Source organism: Numida meleagris, chromosome 3, assembly GCF_002078875.1.
Source record: "Numida meleagris isolate 19003 breed g44 Domestic line chromosome 3, NumMel1.0, whole genome shotgun sequence".
Classification (NCBI taxonomy): domain Eukaryota; kingdom Metazoa; phylum Chordata; class Aves; order Galliformes; family Numididae; genus Numida; species Numida meleagris.
The window spans coordinates 106142728-106162179 of NC_034411.1; the positions used below are offsets into that span (position 1 = coordinate 106142728).

General features: G+C 55.4%; 1 protein-coding gene across 4 annotated transcripts; it reads left to right on the forward strand.

Moving 5' to 3' along the window:
• On the forward strand, nt 59-18931 carry SCARA5 (scavenger receptor class A member 5). Of its 4 annotated transcripts, none has more exons than XM_021392314.1 (9): nt 59-220; nt 408-584; nt 2736-2864; nt 6922-7596; nt 10850-10930; nt 11867-11965; nt 15595-15642; nt 17490-17687; nt 18708-18931. In XM_021392314.1, exons 2-9 carry the CDS (start codon nt 473-475, stop codon nt 18842-18844), a joined length of 1479 nt encoding a protein of 492 aa, XP_021247989.1. In that variant the 5' UTR covers nt 59-220; nt 408-472; the 3' UTR covers nt 18845-18931. The 4 variants fall into 4 exon arrangements, with proteins under 4 accessions (XP_021247989.1, XP_021247990.1, XP_021247988.1 ...); XM_021392315.1 differs by having other exon boundaries at nt 466-584; XM_021392313.1 differs by having other exon boundaries at nt 60-220; nt 462-584.

The following is a 19452-nucleotide window of genomic DNA, read 5'->3' on the forward strand; positions in this document are numbered from 1 at the left end:
TCCCCGTCCTACAAAACACTCCCGGCCCAGCCCGGTTCAGCCCTCGCTCCGCTCCGCCGCAGCCGCTGCCGGCCGGGAGCCCATGGGAGGCGGCTGGGGGGGTTGGGGGGGCTCGGGAGGGCGGCGGGGAGTGGTCGCCGGGCCCTCGCTGTCTTTTCCTATCCCGGCCATCGCACTGCGGCGGGGGGGTTGAGAGCCACGGGAATCCCGTCCTGCGTGGGTGAGTGGGGAACTTCCCGGGGATTGGTGGGGGTGGAAGGGGGGGAACAGAAGGATGGACAGCCCGGGGCGGCTGCGTGGGGGTCGGTGTGTGCCCGCAGCCTCCAGTGCCTCCATCCCGAGCATCCCTCCCGGTTTGGCTCCCCTGGGGGATGCTGCCGGGTGAGAACCGCGGCGCTGGGATGTAGGTATGTGATGCTCCCGGCTCCAGCCCGCCCCACGCTGCCCCTCGTACCCCGCAGGCAGCGGGAGGATGGAGAACAAGGCCATGTACCTGCACACCTTCAGCGAGAGGGAGAACGGCTCCATCTTCGAGGAGCCCTTTGAGGGCAGGAACCTCTCCAAGCTGAACCTCTGCGAGGATGGTGAGTGCACGCTGCGTTCGGGGGCAGGAACGCACCGAGCTCGGAGCAGGGAGCTCCCGTTCTGCTGCAGTTCTTTGGGAGAAGTGCTCAGGGAATCCCACTGCGCAGTGCCCCCTGTGCCTCCTCTGCTGTTCCGTCTGCCCTTTCTGGTCCCATGCGGTGATGGGTGCTCTTGTAGGATCTCAGTGGGTTCTGCCACTGACCAGGGCTGTGCTCGAGGTGCTCCTTTTACTGGGGAAAGGTTGAGCTTCCAGCCCTGCTGCATGTGTTGTTGACCAGGGATGCCCTTTTCCTTTCCTCTTGGCACACAAAGTGCTATCTGCTCAATCCTGGCTTGGTCCCCATCACGAGATCATGTACCATGTAACAACCTCCTCTGAAGGAGACAGAACATTGCCCATATCAGTGATGCCTTCCCAGGCTCACACACATGGGATAGCCCCGGGATGTGATGGGGAGGCCGGTCAGGTTACATCTGGGCACTGCCAAATTGCCGTTTGGATGCTCACGCCTTGCAGGTGGCTCAAGGCGAGAAGAGCTGTGCTGTTCCCCTGGTGTTTTCCTGCCCTGCAGCCCTTGGGATGGGGACAGCTTTGGGTCTGTGGGGTCATTTCCCATGGCAGTGCATGCCGAGTTGCTGTGTTGCCACCCATGCCACATGTCACCCTGCCGTGCTCCCCCTGACCCTGCAGCACGTGGACCACCCCAGCAGAGCTCAGCGCTGGCATGGAACAAGAGCTGGAAAGGTTGGAGCTCTCTGCAGCCAAGCCCTGGCTGTAGCACTGTGCAGCAGCGTGCTGCCCCATGTGCTGGATCAACAACCCCTGTGTCTCCAGGGCCAAAACCTCTCCTCCCTTACTCGCCCTGTGTGCAGAGCTCGCTGCGAGGAGCCCCATTCCCACCCACTGTTGTGGGATCCAGGAGTTGTGTTTGCTCTGGAGCCACACGTGATGATTCCTTGGGCAGGGACAAGGTCAGCCCTGAGCCTGTGAGGCTTTGGCATGAGGCAGGGCTCATCCCAGCGTGAGGATGAGGAGGGATGCATGCAAACACTGCTCCCCTACCTTGAGGCAGCAACACGGGAGCCTCCAAATGGGGCTGGGGATGAACCCAGCTCTCAGCCCCCACCTTCTTCTGGGGCTGGGCAGAGCGCACAGCTCGGCTCCCCTGGGGATGGGCAGGGGAGAAATATTTGCTTTTCCCCTTGGTTACGGGCCGGAGCGCAGCCCTGGGCTGCTCGTGTGGCGAGCAGGGAGGAGTGGGTGGTTCGGGGCTCAGGGCCAGCTCCTCCCGGAGCCTCCCAGGACCTGATATAAGTGTTAATGTCAGAAAAATATTGCAGCTTTGCTCATTATGAAACCCTCGGCTCCATCTGTTTGGCCGGTGACAGCATGCCCCGAGCAGCAAATGGGAACCGCATGCGGGTAATGAGCTGCACGTTGGAGGGAGGGAGGCTGCAGGGAGGTGAGAGCTGCCCTTGCACCTTCTGCTGCTCTGGGTGCACTCAGACCTGGGATCCCATGGGATCCTGGGGTCAGCCAGCAGGACCACAGCAGTTCATCATCTCAGGGCCCGGCCGCTAAGCTCCCTCTGCCATAAAACTGCTCTGTGTTGAGCCCTACACCCAACGTTGCCTTTCGCTGGCTGGAGGGTTTCGTGAGACCCCTGAGCTTGGGCAGGAGGGACACACCGCCCATGGCTGGGGAAGGCCTGGAATGCAATGAGATCATGGAATGATAGACTCGTTAGAGTTGGAGAAGACCTCTAGGAGAAGGAAGCAACCCAGCCCCTTGTCCCTCCTATCCCCATCTCTGTCCCATGGAGTGCCCATAGCTCAGGTGAACGGGATGGGACAGGCTCCCCAAGCCCCACAGGGATGTTTTCTGCTGGATGCAGGCATTGCTCGTGGGCATGGATGAGTGTGGTCTCCTCCCCATTGGGTTTGGCTTTGGGGCCACCATGCTTCACCTACTTCAGCCTTTCTGCCGGATGCATCCAGCTGGGTGCACCGGAGGGCTGGGAGGGGGCAGGATCCGGCCAGCCCCGCCTGCTGCATTGCTGACAGCATCGTGACAGCTGAGATGTTGGCAGATTGGCTCTTGGAGATGACAGACCCATGCCTGGTCCCCATGATGCTTGCTCTGTCCCCAGGTGCTGGGCACAGGATGAAGGCAGCTGGGCGCTGCGGGCGGCTGGGCTCCCTGGCAGCACTCAAGTACGCGGTGCTGGGGCTCTACCTCCTCGTCTTCCTCATCCTCGTCGGAGTCTTCATCCTCGCAGGTAAGGGCTGAGCAAGGGGCCACGCTCCCACGAGCGGGATGGGATGGGGATGTGCTGATGGCATCTCTCCAGGGGAGAGGGGATGGGGATGGAGACAGCCATCTGTGAGGCAGGGACCTATCCCTGGAGGTGCTTGAGGTTGGGTTGGATAGGGCTGTGGGCAGCTTGGTGTATGGGAAGTGGCACAGAATGGGCTCCCAGGGCAGTGGGCATGGCCCCCAGGGAGCGCTCTCAGACACAGGATTTGATTTTGGGTGGTGCTTTGGACAATGACCCCCGTGGGTCCCTTCCATCTTGCTACATTCTATGGAGCCACCATGGACTTCAGGCTGCCACCCCACGCTGCAACCTCAGCCCCATGCAGACATCCCATGGGATTGGCTCTGCCCTGTGTCACTGCTGCCTTGCGTCCTCCCTTTTCCCAAAGCCCTGGGTGCGGTTTGGGAAGCGGTCTGTATCTCTGTCTGTGGCCCTGCAGGGCAGGAGCACCCCAACAGCTACCATACAGTCAGAGAGTGGCTTGGGTTGGAAGGGACCTCAGAGATCATCCAGTTCCAACCCCCAGCAAACACAGGGACGCTCCAGGACACTGACAGGAGATGTCACTCCTAGGACCATCCCTTTGCAGAGGGCGGATTTCGCTTTCCGTGGGCTGAGGAAGGGATGGCGAAGTTTTTGCTGGAATTTTGAAGCCTCTCCCACTGATTTCTTGCATTACATTGTTTTAATGTTGTTGTTGGATGGAGAAACCCCGCGCTGGGGATGCCATGAATTGTGCAAAGGGCTCGGGACAGGCATGCTCATCCTGGTCTGAGCCGCAGCTGTTTGCTGAAAGCAGCTCCAGCAATAACAGGAATGGGATCGTGGGGTCCGATAGAGGCAGGGAGAGCTGGAGCTGGGGCATCTTCAGGGCCTCGTGTCCCTCAGCCCTCTGAGGGCACCGAGATCTCAGTTCTGCCCATGAGCCAAGTCCCAGTTTCCTACTGGGGGGAGAGCCAAGCCCTCCAGCCCACCCCATGCCTTGGGGTGCCCCGGATCAGGCTCAGCCCCTCAGCATCCTGCTGAGCTGGGTGTGTATCCGGAGCTGGCGAGGGGTAGAAAATGAGTAAACCACTACAAAAGTACCTTAAACCACTTAGGAACTGAGGAAACAGGATGTTTGGGGCGCAAAAATAAAGGTAGAAAAAATAAAAAAGAAGAAGCATGGTGCTTTAAATGCAGCCTGCTTTTAATATCCTCTTTTGCAAGAGTTTGTTGTAGCGGTTTTCTGGCTGCGCCCCTGGGATGCACACTCCCTCCTGCTTGGCTCCTCCAGGCACCGGCAGAAAGGCGATGTGCTGAGGCAGGGAGAGATCAGTGGGGCTGCCAAGGGGGAACGGATTGCAGGGTGGGATCAGCCCGCAGGCACGTGCTGGGGCTGGGGGCATGTGGCTAGGGAACACAAAGCTCGGTGTTACGGGGTCGGAAACACGCCTGAGCCCTCCTCGTGCCCTAAAACAGCACGGAGCCTGAGCTGGTTGCACCCTGACGGGCTCTGCTCTTGGCTTTTTTTTTGCTGGTTGAATCCCAGCACCGCAGCTGACTTTTGCATTGTGCTGCTCCAGCCCAAATCGTGGCTGATGGCACTGCCCCGTGCATGGGGGCACCCAGCCCTGTGCTTCTCTGCAGGGCTCATTAGGGCGCTGGGCACCTCGGTGCAGGCATCCAACTGTGCAGGTGGATGGACCTGCACCCCATTGCCACGAGCGTGCATTTTGGCACCTCAGAATGGGAAGACAAAGCAACCACCCCAAAAATCCCCCTCTTCTCCTTCTTTCCCCCACTTTAATTGCTGAGCACGATGCCATGGAGCATCCCTTTGGTTCCTTGGGGTCAGCTGTGCTGGCTGTGCCCCCTCCCAGCTCCTCATACACCTCCGCCACGTTGCACCTTTCCGTGTGCTTGCATGTGTGCACGAGGTGAGAGTGCGGTGCTGTGCAGCTTGCAGCTGGAGCTGTGCTTGGGGAAGGACTTGCAAATCCTTGGGACAGCGCAGGGCACAGCAGCGCATGGGTGCTCCCAGGGCAGGACCTGGGGTTGGGGAGCTGAGCCAGGAGATGGTGGGGACAGCAGCCAGAAGGACAGCGTGTCCCAACGACACAATAGCAGGGAGGGAGCAGCTGCTCGCCGAGCCCTTTGGGGACCATGAGCTCAGCCCCAGCGCTGCCAGGCCGCGTGCTGGAGCTGGCAGCAGGGTGGTATTTGGGGTGGCCTTGCCAAGTGCTGTGTGTAGATGGGTGAGCATCGGTGCTGTGTGCAGGTGTACCACTGCACGTGTGCATCTGTGCTGCATGCATTTGTGTGCACACCCTGCGTGCATGCAGCTGTGCTCATTTTATAAATAAGTGTGTTTGCTGCCGTGTGCTCTGTGTGTGCTGCATGTGTGCTTGCATTAGTGTATCTGTGTGTGCACATGTACAAGCTGTGTGTGTGCGTTTGTGTGCATGCTGCAGGCTCCTGGCAGCTCTAACAAACACCCGCCAGCTCCCAAGTTCAGCCTTCAAGCAAACAAAAGCAAACAAGGAGGGGCTGTGGGACCAACACACCCATGTTGTGCTCCTCTGGCTCAGCCCAACGCCTGCAGCTTTGCCTGATGAGTGGTGTCACATCCATCCTCATTACTCACAGCCATTCCCCTTCCTTCCGATGTGTCAGGATGAGGACTTGCCCTGTGCTATCAGGCTCCATACTTCATGCTTTCTCTTGGGCCAAAGCTTTTTCTTTCCCATCCACTTCCCTACACCAGCAGTGATGGGACCGTACCGGGAATGGTGGCCAGTGGCTCTGGGGTTGTGGGGGCATGGGGCTGCTGGCACAGGACTGCATGCATGGAGAAGGGGGATGGGAACCGCACACAGCACACAAGGGACACGTTGCCTCCCGCTGCCTGTGGGCTCCAGGGCTTCTCATTACTTCCCTCAATGTTGGAGGGAGATGTGGGGCCTGAGGGCAGATGGAGGTCCCAGCTGGATGGCTTCTTTCTCTCCATCTCTCCATTCTTCCTTCCATTCCTTTCTCTCTCCCTCCATTCTTCCCTCCATCTCTCTATATTTCCCTCCATTTCTCTGTCTCTCCCTCCATCTCTATCCCTTCATCCCTCCATCCTTCCCTCCATCTCTCTGTCCTTCCCTTCATTTCTCCATCTCTCCCTCCATCTCTCTATCCCTCCATTCTTCCCTCCATCCCTTTCTCTCTGCCTCCCTCCGTCCCTCCATCCTTCCTTCCATCTCTCCTCCATCCATCCCTCCCTCCCTCCTTCTCTCCTCCTCCACAGGGACCACAGAGCCAACCCGCTGGCCTGCGTCATAGAGCAGAGCTTTGTGTTCCAGCCAGGGGAGAAACCTGGTTGTTAAATTAAAATTAAAACCTCTGCAGGGGAAGAAGCAATTTGGAGATCTGTGTCTGGGGAGGGATCTGTGTGTGCAAAGGGAAGTGGACACTTCTAGCAGCCAGTTGGCTGCTGGGAAAGGCATGGAATGAAACTGCTCAACCTGGAGCAAGGGAGGCTCAGGGGGATTCCATCATGGCCATAAATCCCTACAGGAGGTGCAAGGGGAAGGAGCTGGGCTCTGCCCAGGGGCACTGGGCATAGCCTGGAGCCCAGGAACTCCCTTCTGCCCATCAGCAGCACTGCTGTGCTGAGCAGGTGCCGGAGCCCTGGCATAGGGAGCAGAGAGCAGTAGGGGCTCCTCCTGGGAGATCTCCCACAGCCCCTGGCCATGATGCTGGGCACCCTGCTCTGGGTATTCCTGTGGGGGCAGAGGGGAAGCCAGAAGGACCCAGGGGTGCCTCCAGCCCCAAGCTCCCTGGGGTTCTGAGGTTCTGCAATGGTAATTGGATGGGTGGGTGGATGGATGGATAGGTGGTTGAATGGACAGATGGGTGAATGAGTGGATGAATGGGTGGATAGGTGGAGCTCCACAGAATGGGATATGCCCAAGTGCTATGTGCACCTCTCTGCCAGGCCCCACCTCCTTGGGGTGCTTCCTGATGCCCCTGTCCCTTCTTTCCCTTGCAGTTTCCAGGCCACAAACTTCCCCTGAGGACCTGAAGGCGTTGATGGGGAACGTGAACCGCCTCAATGAGAGTTTCCGGGACATGCAGCTGAAGCTGCTGCACCTCCCTCTGAAGGGGGATGTGATGGATCACATCTGGAGGCTCCAGGACCTTCTCCAGAACCACTCGGACTCCTTGTTCCTCATGACGGGCTCACTGCAGAAGCTGGAAGGCCTCCTGTGGAGCCTGCAGACCCAGGCCGGCCAAACCGATAGGGCCGTGGCCAACCTGTGGGACAGCTTGGCCCAGCAGGGCGATGCGGCTCAGCAGGAGCTCTACAAGCTCTCAGTGGAAGGCAACAACAGCCGGCTGCTGCTGCAGCACCACGAGCACCTCCTGAGCCACCTGGGCAGCCGGCTGGAGGGCCTGAGCGAGCAGGTGACAGCCGTCAGCGGGGCCGCCGACGCCATGAACAGGACCTTCTCCTACGACGTCAACGTCCACCACAGCCGCATCCAGGACCTGCAGGTGCTGATCAGCAACGCCACCGAGGACGCCCGGCGGATGCGGCTCATCCACATCGCCATGGAGGAGCAGCTGAAGCACGAGCTGGCCATCCTCGGCAACGTGACGGAGGACCTGCGGCTCAAGGACTGGGAGCACTCCGTTGCGTTGAAGAACATCTCCATCATACGGGGTAGGACGAAGCCCTCTTATCAGCAGCGTCCTGGTTGATGCTGAGGATCATAGAATGATTTGAGTTGCGAAGGGCCTTTTAAGGCCATCTAGTCCAAGTCCCTGCAGTGTGGGTGTCCTTGGTGCTTTGGGTGGCCCTGGTGGCATGGGGGTGTCCTATGGGGATGCCTCAGGAACTCTCGCATGCACCAAATCCATCACAGATCCACATAATTGTAGGGATTGGAAAGGACGTCTGGAGAACACCTAGTCCAGCTCTAGGTCTGTGTGGTGTTCAGGTGTCTCCATCACCTTGGATGCTCTATTGTTGCCCTTCCAAATTCTCTCTGGTCCACGTTAGGGAGCTCCTGGGATTTTCTCACTGGTGAAACCTCTGCCAGATCCCTGCTGACCACAGACCAGGCTGAGTGCAGCAGGCAGAGGGCTTTGTGTGTGCTGCTGCGGAGGTCAAACAGGTTTCCCACCAGGTACCCTCACTCATCACCCATCACATCGCTTGCTTCAACCAGATATCTTTATCAAATATATCTACTATGTATAGCACATACAAGATACTGGGGGAAAATTGTCACTCATGGGGTGGTGAGGCACTGGTACTTCTGCCCAGAGGAGCTGTGGGTGCCTCGTTCCCGGAGGTGCCCAGGGCCATGGATGGGGCCTTGGGCAGCCTGATGTAGTGCCTGATTCAGTGGTTGGCAACCCACTCAATGATCTTTGAGGGCCCTTCCAACACAAGCCGCTCTATGATTCTATGATCTCCTTATTTTGCAGGTTTCCCTTCCTATGTTCCCCTCCTCTACCACCCATAGCCCATCCCAAATAACCAACCCATCCTCTCTTAACCACTGCCCCCAGTTTCGCAGAAACCCTTTTTTGGCAATTATGATATTATTGCCTTAGGCAACAATATATGCACACTCAACAGAGGGACCCTCCTCTTGCTGCTCCTCAGTCACATCAGGGACAGATGGGTTTTGGTTGGCTGAAATGTAAGCAGGTTCAGTGGGATCCAATTCCTGCCAACTCCCAATTCCAACCTCCTCAGTCCATAATGAGCATTTTCCTGGCGCTCCTTGCCAAAATACCAGATGGGGAGCACAGGGGCTGCCAAGGCACTGGATCCGTCTGGCCATCATCTGGGCCAGGAGGGGACAAATGTGGCTTTGCAGCACCTGGAACTGCAGAAGCTTCAGCCACCCAGCAGCAGAATCATAGAACCATAGAATCATGGAATGATTGGGCTGGAAGGAACCTTAAAGATCTTAGAACCACAGAATGGATTGAGTTGGAAGGGACCTTAAAGGTCATAGAGCCATAGAATTGTTGTGTTGGAAGAGTCTTTAAAGGTCATAGAGACATAGAACCATAGAATCATAGGTTGGAAGGGATATTAAAGCTTATCTAGTCCCAACCGGCTGTGAGCAGGGATGCCACCCTCTAGATCGGGTTGTCCTCTAGGAGATGCTGTGGTGGCTGATAGACCACTGGTCTCACTGTAGTGGGGACATCTTCGAAGGATGAGTAAACCTTGGAGGCATCTAACAGATCTGCTCGTCCCCAAGGACTGTGTCTGATCCCTGGCGTTAGTGGAAGGGAATACGGGACAAGTGCAGCATGTCTTCTCCCTGGCTGTGTTCTCTAGTCTCCAGCTGTTATGGAGCAGACATGGTTGATAGTTGCCCATGGCCATCCTCCATGAAACCTTGTGTTATCTTCACCTGTCCATGCCCTTGGCCTACCTGATGTCCCATGGAAGGCTATTTGGGATGGTGGGGGGGGGTGGGATGGGATGGGATGGGATGGGATGGGATAGGATGGCGTAGGATAGGATAGGATGAGATGGGATAGGATAGGATAGGATGAGATGAGATGGAATGGGATGGGGCAGGATGGGATGGGATGGGCAGGATGGGATGGAAAGAGATGATAATGATGAGATAATGCGATGGTGATGATGAGATGATGAGATAATGCTGAGATGATAAAGATGAGGAGGAGGAGGAGGAGAGGAGTTGATGCAGATGGCAGCTGCTGGAGCTGTCCCTGCACAGGGACCTGCACCAAACCATGCTGCGCAAGGATGGGTGCATGAGCAGGACTTTGCCTCCCTCTTGTTCTTTCAGGGGACAGAAAATCAGTGGCTATATATAGCACCACCTGTTCATGCATCTATATCCTTCCTATTTCTTAGTTTTTTGGCCCATCTATTCAGTTTTTCCCAGGAGACCTATCCCCATGGCGGGGCGTCCATGTTGCTGCGTCACTCCCTGCATCCCTCTGCCAACCCCAACACACGTCATGCACATGGCAAACCACAGGGCACCGCTCTTAATTTCTTAGTTTCATAATTCCTTAATCTTATTTAGGACTGCTGAGTGCCTCCGTCTCCTGATCCTGGCCCTAAGGGACACGGTCAGTGGGCATGGTGGTGATGGGTTAACAGTTGGACTTGGTGAACTTAAAGGTCTTTTCCAACCTTAATCATTCTATGATTCTGTGATCCCCCACCACCGCCTTGGCTGGCCATTAGTATTCTGCACAACTGTCAGATTGTGGCTTTTTGGGTTTCTAGGAAAACAGAGTTTTATGGTTTCCGATTATCACTCTGGCGTGGCAGGACAGTGACCAAATGACCCTCCAGGCCTCTCTCTGCCCTATTTTCAGTCATCCCATGAATCATTTCTTTTCTGTCCAAGTTCTTCCAGCGGGTTCAGCCCATAATTGTTTTCAGCTTCATGGAATTGGCCCCTCACAGGCTCTGTCACTGCTTGGACTTTCTGCTCACTCACAAGAAAACTGATCACCAATGGCTCATTCCCAGCCAGGGGTGATGTCTGTGCTGTAAATCTACTCCTAAAGGCTCATCTCAGTATTTCCAAAGAGCATTTAAAAAAAAATATTATTATTATTATTATTTATTATTTCTTTCCTGGAAGATATTTCAGTGGAGATGTCACAAATGTTGCTCAAAAGGAAATTCTAACAAACCAGAGTTTCCCTTTGGGTCATGTTCAGGTGGAGCTACAAGGTGAAGGAAGAGGAAAAACAGAATAATACTTATGATAATTATATACATTTATATATGCACAAATAAGTCGAGGTCAGTGGAGTTACTATGGTCCTTTAACATGCACAGAGCAGGGGACAAGGCTGCTGGCAGTGCCCCCCGCTGTCCCATAGCCAGAGCTAAGGGACCCCATATGCACGCAGCAAGCGCTTTGTGCATTACTGCAACCAACCCCATTGTGTTCCAGGGCCTCCAGGACCCAAGGGAGACCCGGGCCATGAGGGGATGGAAGGGGAGCCCGGCCGACCTGGTCCGCCCGGCCTGCGAGGTAAGGACTTATGGGGCAGCCCTATGGGCTCGTCCTCCTGTGGGGCACTGATGCTTAGAGTCTTTCCATAGGATGTTTTCTTCAATGCCAAGAATGCTTTTTTTTGTTTTTTTTTCCCCTTCTTAATTCAAACCATTGTTTTTGAGACAAATTCAATTTAAAATACGAGAGCAGACCCCCACATACCCTGAGAAACTGGACTCGGCATGAGCCTGGTTCTCATTTTCAGCCCAACCCAGAAGTGATGGGTTTGCATCCAGGATGCGGACACACAGCGGTGCCAGGACCCCATCATCCTGACCCACATGGGGCTGCCAGTGTCACAGCAGTGGGGCTCAGAGCCCCGGACCCCCCTCTTTTAGTGCCCCATATCCCCATGGTGGTGGAAACCCAGCTGCTCTCCCCGGCGCTGGCTGCCCACACTCCTTTCACCAACAGATATATATTTTTTTATGCGCTGACAGATTCATGGCTGTTTTTCTTGGGCGTTACAAGCATCAGAAATACATCATCTGGTTTCTTTCCTTTTATTTTTTTAATTTTTTTCTTTAAACAGAAAAACAAAACGATCTCTGGAGGGTTCACCTTCAGGAAGAGCTGCTATTTTGGGGTCTTTCTCCACCTCGCTTTTTCCGGTGCATTTTTGGATGCAGTCAGGGTCAATCCCCGTGGCACCGCAGCTCTGCCCTCCTGTCCCCAAACCAGGACCAGCTCCTGCCTCACTGTGCTGCCCCATGGGTGCAGCACCGAACTCAGTCCCTGTGTCTTCAGCAACCCACATTCCTCTCGGCTTTTCCTTCTTCAAACCAGACAAACCCCTGGAATTCCCAAAAAGTTCAGCCCAAGAGGGGCACAGCTCAGTGCTGAGGGTGGGGGGCTCGCATGGTGTGGTCCCTGTGCTGCACCATGACCCCTTTGCTTCTGTCCTTGCTCCAGGGATGCCTGGGGAGAGAGGACCACCAGGACCACGTGGCTTGAAGGGGGACCAAGGGGACTTCGGCCCTATGGGTCCGGCTGGGATGCGGGGATTCAAAGGTAAGGACCAATAGGATTAGGATCAAGGGTAAGGACCAGCCTCTGGGATGGGTGGGACATAGAATTATTGGGTCATTAAGGCTGGAAAAGACTACTAAGATCGCCAAGTCCAACCATCAACCCATCACCACCATGCCCACTAAACCATGGAGACAGTGGGATGGAAAGATCTTCAGGTTGACCAAACCATCAGCTTGACCTGCTGAATGCTATTCCAAACCCACATGCCTTCGTGCCATGGGGGTGATGGGACCCATCAGGGGCTTCTTGGGCATGGAGGGGCTCTGGGGAGCACTGCTCTCAAAGCACAGAACCACTGTTTTGGGATGGACGAGCATGGGAATGCTCTGGGAGTGTACACTTGGTGTGAGCATGAGCATCTTCCCTATAGGGACCAACAGCAGCGAAGAGTTTTGTTTTTGCGCTCCCTTCCTGCCTCGCTGTGGTTTGAGCACGGAAGGCGCCCACACACAGCAAGGCAGGGCACACCCAGGGGACCTTTTAAAAGAAACTCCTCAGTGCTGCGGCCTAAATCGGAATGGGTGATGCCAGCTTCCAAAACAGGCTTTTTCCATCCCAAAATGGGCAAGGCAGGAAGAACCCAGCCCAGGGATGTGGCACCGCCCTGGCTCCAGCTGTCCGTTCTTGGGGACATCCCCATCCATGTTCTTTGTCTCTTCCTGCAGTTTTCTGCACCAGTTTCCTCTGCTGAAATGCCCATCTGCTCCTGGTCCTCTGAACCATCTCTGTGGTGATGGTGGTTGGGTCAGAGCTTGGGGCCAGGCCAGCTGGAAGGTCCCTTCCAACCTAAACCAGTCTGGGATTCTGGGACTCTCTGGATCTATGACAGCAGGGAGAGCCACGGCCACTCCTTAGCAGCAGTTGGTCTTGACGATCTTAAAGGTCTTTTCCAACCTTAACGATACTATGATTCTACGAGCGGCCATGGTGTTGATAGGTTGACTTTGAGATTGATGATCCTGAAGGTCTTTTCCAACTTTAATGATTCTACGATTCCCCTGTTAGCTCTCTGACCCGTTTCCAAAGCCATTCTGCATCTCCAGTCCCCTTACCCAGGGAGACTGAGCACTTCTACTCTCAGTTCTGGAAAGCAGAAAGTTGGATGGCCCCAAAGGCAATGGCGAAGTCTTTAATTGCATCTATATGGATGTGTATATGGACGTATATTGATTCTAGCTAGCATCTCCTTGCTGCTGCCAGGGATGCCACCACCGCAGGGTCCCTTCTATCCCATCCCTGCCCCACCCCTCCATGACAGATATGTCCCACACTGGAGCAGCCCCAGGTCCCAGTGAAATCCCAAATCCTTCAGGATCAGGGGGCTTCGCCCAAACCCTACTCCAATAAATCACAGAGCACGTTGGCGGCAAGCACAGAATTTCTACGGTTTATGGGATTCTCTGAAATTTATAGGAAACAGACCCAGGGTGAGGCACTGCTCCAAGCCGGGGCTTCAAGCAGAGGCACCAGGCTTACACCCCTGTCATGACCCCAGCCCCATAACAGGAAGGGTGAGCAACAAGGCTCTCCCCCAAAATCCCGGCTATCCCCACTGTAGGAGGCTCTCCCCAAAATTCCTGGGTCACAGCACTGGAGAAAAATGTACCAAACACTGCGCCCTGAGGGATGGCTTTCCTTTCCTGCCTATTTCCCCTCGTCACTATTTTCCTATCCTTGGTGTATTTTCCCTCCAAATCACCCCAGGAAGGGATTATTTCCCTCATTTCCAAATGGGAAAAGCCATGCTGGAAAGTGAGCATAAATCAGTTGTCTTTGCACTGTCCCAGGGAATGCTGTGCGGGGAGCGTGCCTGGGAGGGAAAGCAGTAAATTAAGCGGAGGTGGGGGGAAATTTGGGGCAATGAGAGATTCCTCTTGGTGCAGGCAAGGCAGGAGGTTCTGCCTCGGACTAGATTTAAAGGGCAGCAAGAGCTGCATCCATCAAAGCACCCCAAAAGCATCCCTTCCTCCATCCGGACCATGGGGGGACATGGTCAGTGGGCATGATGGGGGTGGGTTGGGTTTGGACTTGATGATCTTGGAGGAATTTTCCAACCTTAATGATTCCATGATTCTATGATTCTGTGGGTAGCCAATGGCCATGACCATGGTTAGGGTCCCCCTGAGCCTCCTTAGCAGCAAGGACACGTGGTGGCCCATGTTCATTTTGGTATCCACTATGACCCAGCTCCTATTCTGCATCGATCTTCTACTGATCTTCCTATTCTGCAAGCTGATCATTGAATTATAGAATCATTCACGTTGGAAAACCTTCTGAGATCCCAAGTCCAGCCCTAGCCCACCCCCACCATTCCCACTGACCACGTGTCTCAGTGCCACATCTCTGTGCTTCTGGAACACCTCCAGGGACAGTGACCCCACCACCTCCCTGGGCAGCCTGTGCCACTGCAGCACCGCTCTTTCAGAGTAGAAATTGTTCCTAATATCCAACCTGAATATCCAGTCTTCCTCTGAAAGGTTTCAGTGCTGTGGTCATAGAACCACAGATTCAATCTGGTTTCCCGGATCATGTTATAGATCATAGATTCAAGTTCCTTACACTGGGACTTTCAGACCGTGCCACTTTTGCCCAGCACCACTGATGGCATTTCTGTTCCTTGAGCTTCACCCTCCCCCATGCATCTCCCCTGATAATCCCTATTGCACCACAGTTCAGCTCTCTGTGACCTCTTAGCACTAAGACCTGGGGACCACTTTGCTCCCCTGCTGCCATGGGGTGACAGCATGGTGCTGGGTGGCTGTGTCCCCACTCCATCCCGTGCTGCCATGTCCTACCCCCACCTCTCTCCTGCAGCTCTCGGGGCTGCTGCCATCTGGTTCCCATCAGCAGAGCGGGCTGCAGGCAGCCTTCCTCCAGCTGACACAGCTGGGACTGCCCGGGGGAGCGATCTCAGCTTCCCAGAGCCTCCAAGTTAAAGGGCAAGAATTTCCTCCACGCTTTTTTTTTTTTTTTTTTTACTTTTATTATTATTATTATTATTTTCTCCAACAATGCGTGCACATTGGTTGTTGTTCCTACAGGCAGACGAGGGAGGAGGGCTTGTCATTTCGGGGAGCAACTCCAGCACCTCACTGCTTTTGGTTCCCATTATCCCAAGGGGTGGTTGGAGCATCGCAGTCCCAACCCTCAGCACCTGGGGTCCCCTCTGCCTCTCATCCTTTATCTGTACCCAGAGCTGCTGTCCATGGCCACAAAGCAGCTGGTGTGGCATTTTAAGGGCATTTTGCATGGATTTGGGGCTCCCTGGGTTGTGTTTTTTCCAAATGGCTCTGGCTGGGCAGTGGGGAAAGATCACAGAGTCACAGAGTGGCTTGGGTTGAAAAGGACCTCAAGGATCGTCTCGTTACAACCCCAATGAAACCATGTGCCACGCTGGGGAGGCAGAACGGCTTTTGCTTGGGAAGGGATAGAGAGATCTGTTTTCCTCCCAGATTCTACTTTTTCCACCCACACCACCAAGGGGAGGGATCTCAGAAAATTGCTCGTTTCCCAAGGGCAGCTCCAGGTTCAGCAGCCACTGCTTTGCTAGGGGCTGACACACATCTCCTTTCGGCGAGGCTGATGTCCCATGCTCTTTCTCTTCCTAGGTGATCGAGGACCAAAGGGAGAGAAGGGGGACCGAGGCAGTGACATGGGTGAGTGTCCACGGATGTCCCCTGCTGCTATCTCCCCACAGGACACGCTGGGGATGGTCCCTCTGCTCTTGGTTTTGGTGCTGTTTGCTCCTGATCCTCAGCATCCAGCATTGGCCGACTAGCTTGGCAAACCAAGGCAACAAGCCTGGGGCATCAAGGGCTGGGAAGGCATCACCAGGATGAATCGCAGAATCATTAAGGTCGGAGAAGACTGCCAAGGTCACCATGTCCAACCATTGACCCATCCCCACCATGTCCACACAAAGAATCACTGAGGTTGGACGAGACCTCCAAGATCACCAAGTCCAACCACTGGCCCATCCCCACCATACCTACTGACCCATGTCCCTAAAATTGGACATGGGCACGTGGGACGGGCACATCCTGCACAGACCCAGCTGGAAGCTGGGTGCATACATCCTTATCGCAAACAAAAGGGATCTGCGTGGTCCTCGGGGTGGTTTTTCATCCTGTCCCCCCTCCTCACCAGGCAGATGTTCTCTATTAGAGCAGAGCTATCTTGGTGCAGCTGCAAAGACTCAGCCTTTGTTTTCACAGCCACTGGGGTTTGTTTCTCCCCTTCAGCTTTTCCTTTCTTGCTTTGCTTTTGCTTTGCTGGGGAGGGAAGGGCAGAGGGGGGCATTGAGGGGGTCAGAAGGAATTGGTGCAGTGAAAGCAAACACACACAGAGGAAAAGATGAGAAATGATGATTTGGGGGCTTATGGAGTATGAGGCACTTGGCTGACATAAGGGGTGGTGGCTTTAAATGAAAAGAGGGGAGATTTAGGTTAAATATATGGAGGAAATTCTTCACATTGAGGCCCTGGCACTGCTGCCCAAAGAGGCATGGGTGCCTCATCCCTGGAAATACCCTAGGTCATGGATGAGGCTTTGGTCTATTAGAGGTGTCCCTATGGCAGGGGTTCAGGCTGGATTGGCTGTAAGGTCCCTTCTGACCCAAACCACTCCAGGATTCTGAGTCTATGAGATGATACTGGGGCGCCCTGGGGATTCCATAGAGATCCATAAGGTTCTACTGGGATCCCACAGAGATCCATGAGGGGCTACGGGGATGCTGTAGGGTGCCATAGGGCTCCTGGGAGGTCTTGGGTTCCATAGTGTGCTATTTGTGTTCTATTGGAGTGCTAATGCAGGTCCTGGGGGGCTACTGGGGTCTCATAGGGTGTTACTGGGGGACTATTGGGTTCTGGGGGTGCTCTGGGGGTCCTTATGGAGATGTTGGGGTGCTATTGGAGTCCATGCGGTGCTCAGTTGGGGTCCATGTGGTGCTGCTGGTGTGCCATAGACAGTCCATGAGGTGCTCTTGGGGTGCTTTGGAAGTCCAATAGAGATCCACAGCGTTCTACTGAGATCCCATAGAAATCCAGCAGTGAGCTATTGGGATCCATGAGGGGCTATTGGGATACTGTAGTGTGCCATAGGGGTCCTGGGGGACTCTTAGGTCCCATAGTGTGCTACTGGTGTGCTATTGGGGTGGTACTGGAGGTACTGGAGGCTACTGGGGTCCGATAGTGTGCTACTGGGATGCTGTAGGGTTCTCATGGGGTGCCATAGGGGTCTATGGGATGCTATTGGGGTGTTGTAGGGTGCTATTGGAATCCATGGAGTGCTATTGGGCTGCCACAGGCGTCCATGAGGTTCCACTGAGGTCCATAGGGTCTATGGTGTGCCACTGGGGTCCTCAGCCACGCAGCCTGGGAACCAGGGGTGGCCATGGTGAGACATCTCCAGCACCACATCCCACAGTGACCCCCCCACCAACCTCCCCATGACCCCCATGTCCCACCATGTCTCCCATGTCCCCTGACATCCCCTCTATCCCCAGCAGCCGCCGCCGAGGAGGGGATGATTCGGTTGGCCAACGGCTCAGGACCCCACGAGGGCCGCGTGGAGGTTTTCCACGACCGCCGTTGGGGCACGGTGTGTGACGACGGCTGGGACAAGAAGGATGGGGACGTGGTGTGCCGGATGCTGGGCTTCCGAGGCGCCGAGGAGGTGTATCGTATGGCCCGCTTCGGCCAAGGTGAGCAGGTGGCAGCGGGTGACAACCGGTGACAACGCCGGGATGGCAATGCTGGACAGCACCACCTCAGGGCTGTGGGAGTTTGAGTTGGAACAAACCCTTTGATTTTTCAGCTGAACATGACTTTTATATATATATATATATATATAATTTTTATTTTTTAAAGAATGATGACATTTTTTAAGGCTTTTTTAAAAACACGATGGAAATGTCAGAAATGCTTTGGCAGGGCAGTACGGTGCCCTTTGGCCCCAAAGCGCCGGGTTGAGGCGTTTCTCCTGGGCCCTGTGCTCCTCTGGGGAAGTCCTTAACCCCTTCTCCAGCAGCTGAGGCCACCGTAACTGTTCCAGTGGGGTCCCCTCATGGGGACATCCTGAGCTCCAGGGGCTGGTGGTCTCTGCAACTTATGGAGACCCCAGGGGCAGCCCCGCAGTTGGTGCCATGCCCAGGTGACGCAGCTGGAGAGAGTGCAGGGCATGGAGAGCAGCCAGATCTCTCTCCATTGCTGTCCCCATCCCCATCCCTGTCCCCATTCTTCACCTCAACTTTGACCCCATCCCTGTCTCTGGCCTCATCCTGGTTCCTGTCCCCATCCTGGTCCTGTCCCCATCCCCATCCTTATCCCCTTTCCATCCCCATCTCTGATCCCATCCCTGTCCCCGTCCCCATCCCTGACTATATCTGTGTCCTCATCCCCATCCTAATTTTGATCCTCATCTCTGTCCCCACCCTCATCCCCATCCCCCTCCCCATCCCTGGTCCCATTTCCACCCCCTGACCCCATCCCTATCCCCACTCCATCCCCATCCCTGATCCTATCCCTGTCCCCATCCCTGACCACATCTGTATTCCCATCCCTGTCCCTGTCCTCATTCCCATCTCCATTCCTATCCCTTTCCCATCCCCATCCCCATCCCCATCCCTATCCCTACCCCCATTCCATCCCCATTCCCATCCCCATCCCTGATCCCATCCCATCCCTGTCCCCACATCTCACCCCTCCCCATCCCCATCTCGCAGGCACAGGCAGGATCTGGATGGACGACGTCTCCTGCAAGGGGACCGAGGACAGCCTGCTGCGCTGCAGCTTCTCCAGCTGGGGCAAGACCAACTGCGGCCACGCAGAGGACGCGGGCGTCAAGTGCGTGACACCGTGACACCGGCACCGGGGACACCCGGCGCTCCTCGCCTGCGCTTCCCAGAACGTTTTATTAGAGAAATAAATGCTTTTTTATTATTCTCTATCACGGTTCTCTATTATGATTCCCTATTAGGGTTCCCTATTTGGGTTCTCTAGCCCAGTGCTCAGGACAATGGCTCCTTTTGTTTGGGGTGAGATTAGGGGTTTTGGGGAGCCCCACGCTGTCCTGATCCAAATGGGATTTAGGGACTGACAGTGGGGAAGGGTGGCTGGATGGGGGCCCCCACAAGGCAAGGAGGGAGGTGCCGGCCTGGGATGTTGAAATCGGAGCTCTACCCAAACTTGCGGGAAATAAGGGAAAAACATCTCGGATGTTTTCGGTGTGGGAACAGCCCTGGGCGGTGGGTGTGGGCTTAGGGAGGGGGACAGAGGGAGGGTTTGGGGAGGCTGCAGAGGGGCAGGGCATATCCAGACCATGACACCCACGGGGTCTGGGGAGCTGCTGCTCCCACGTGGCACCTTTCTAGGGACATGATGCCCCAAGGGTTTGAGGACACCACGGCGACACAACCCCAGAGGTCTGGGGACCCCTTAAAGGGCTGGGAATCCCTAGATTCCCTTGAG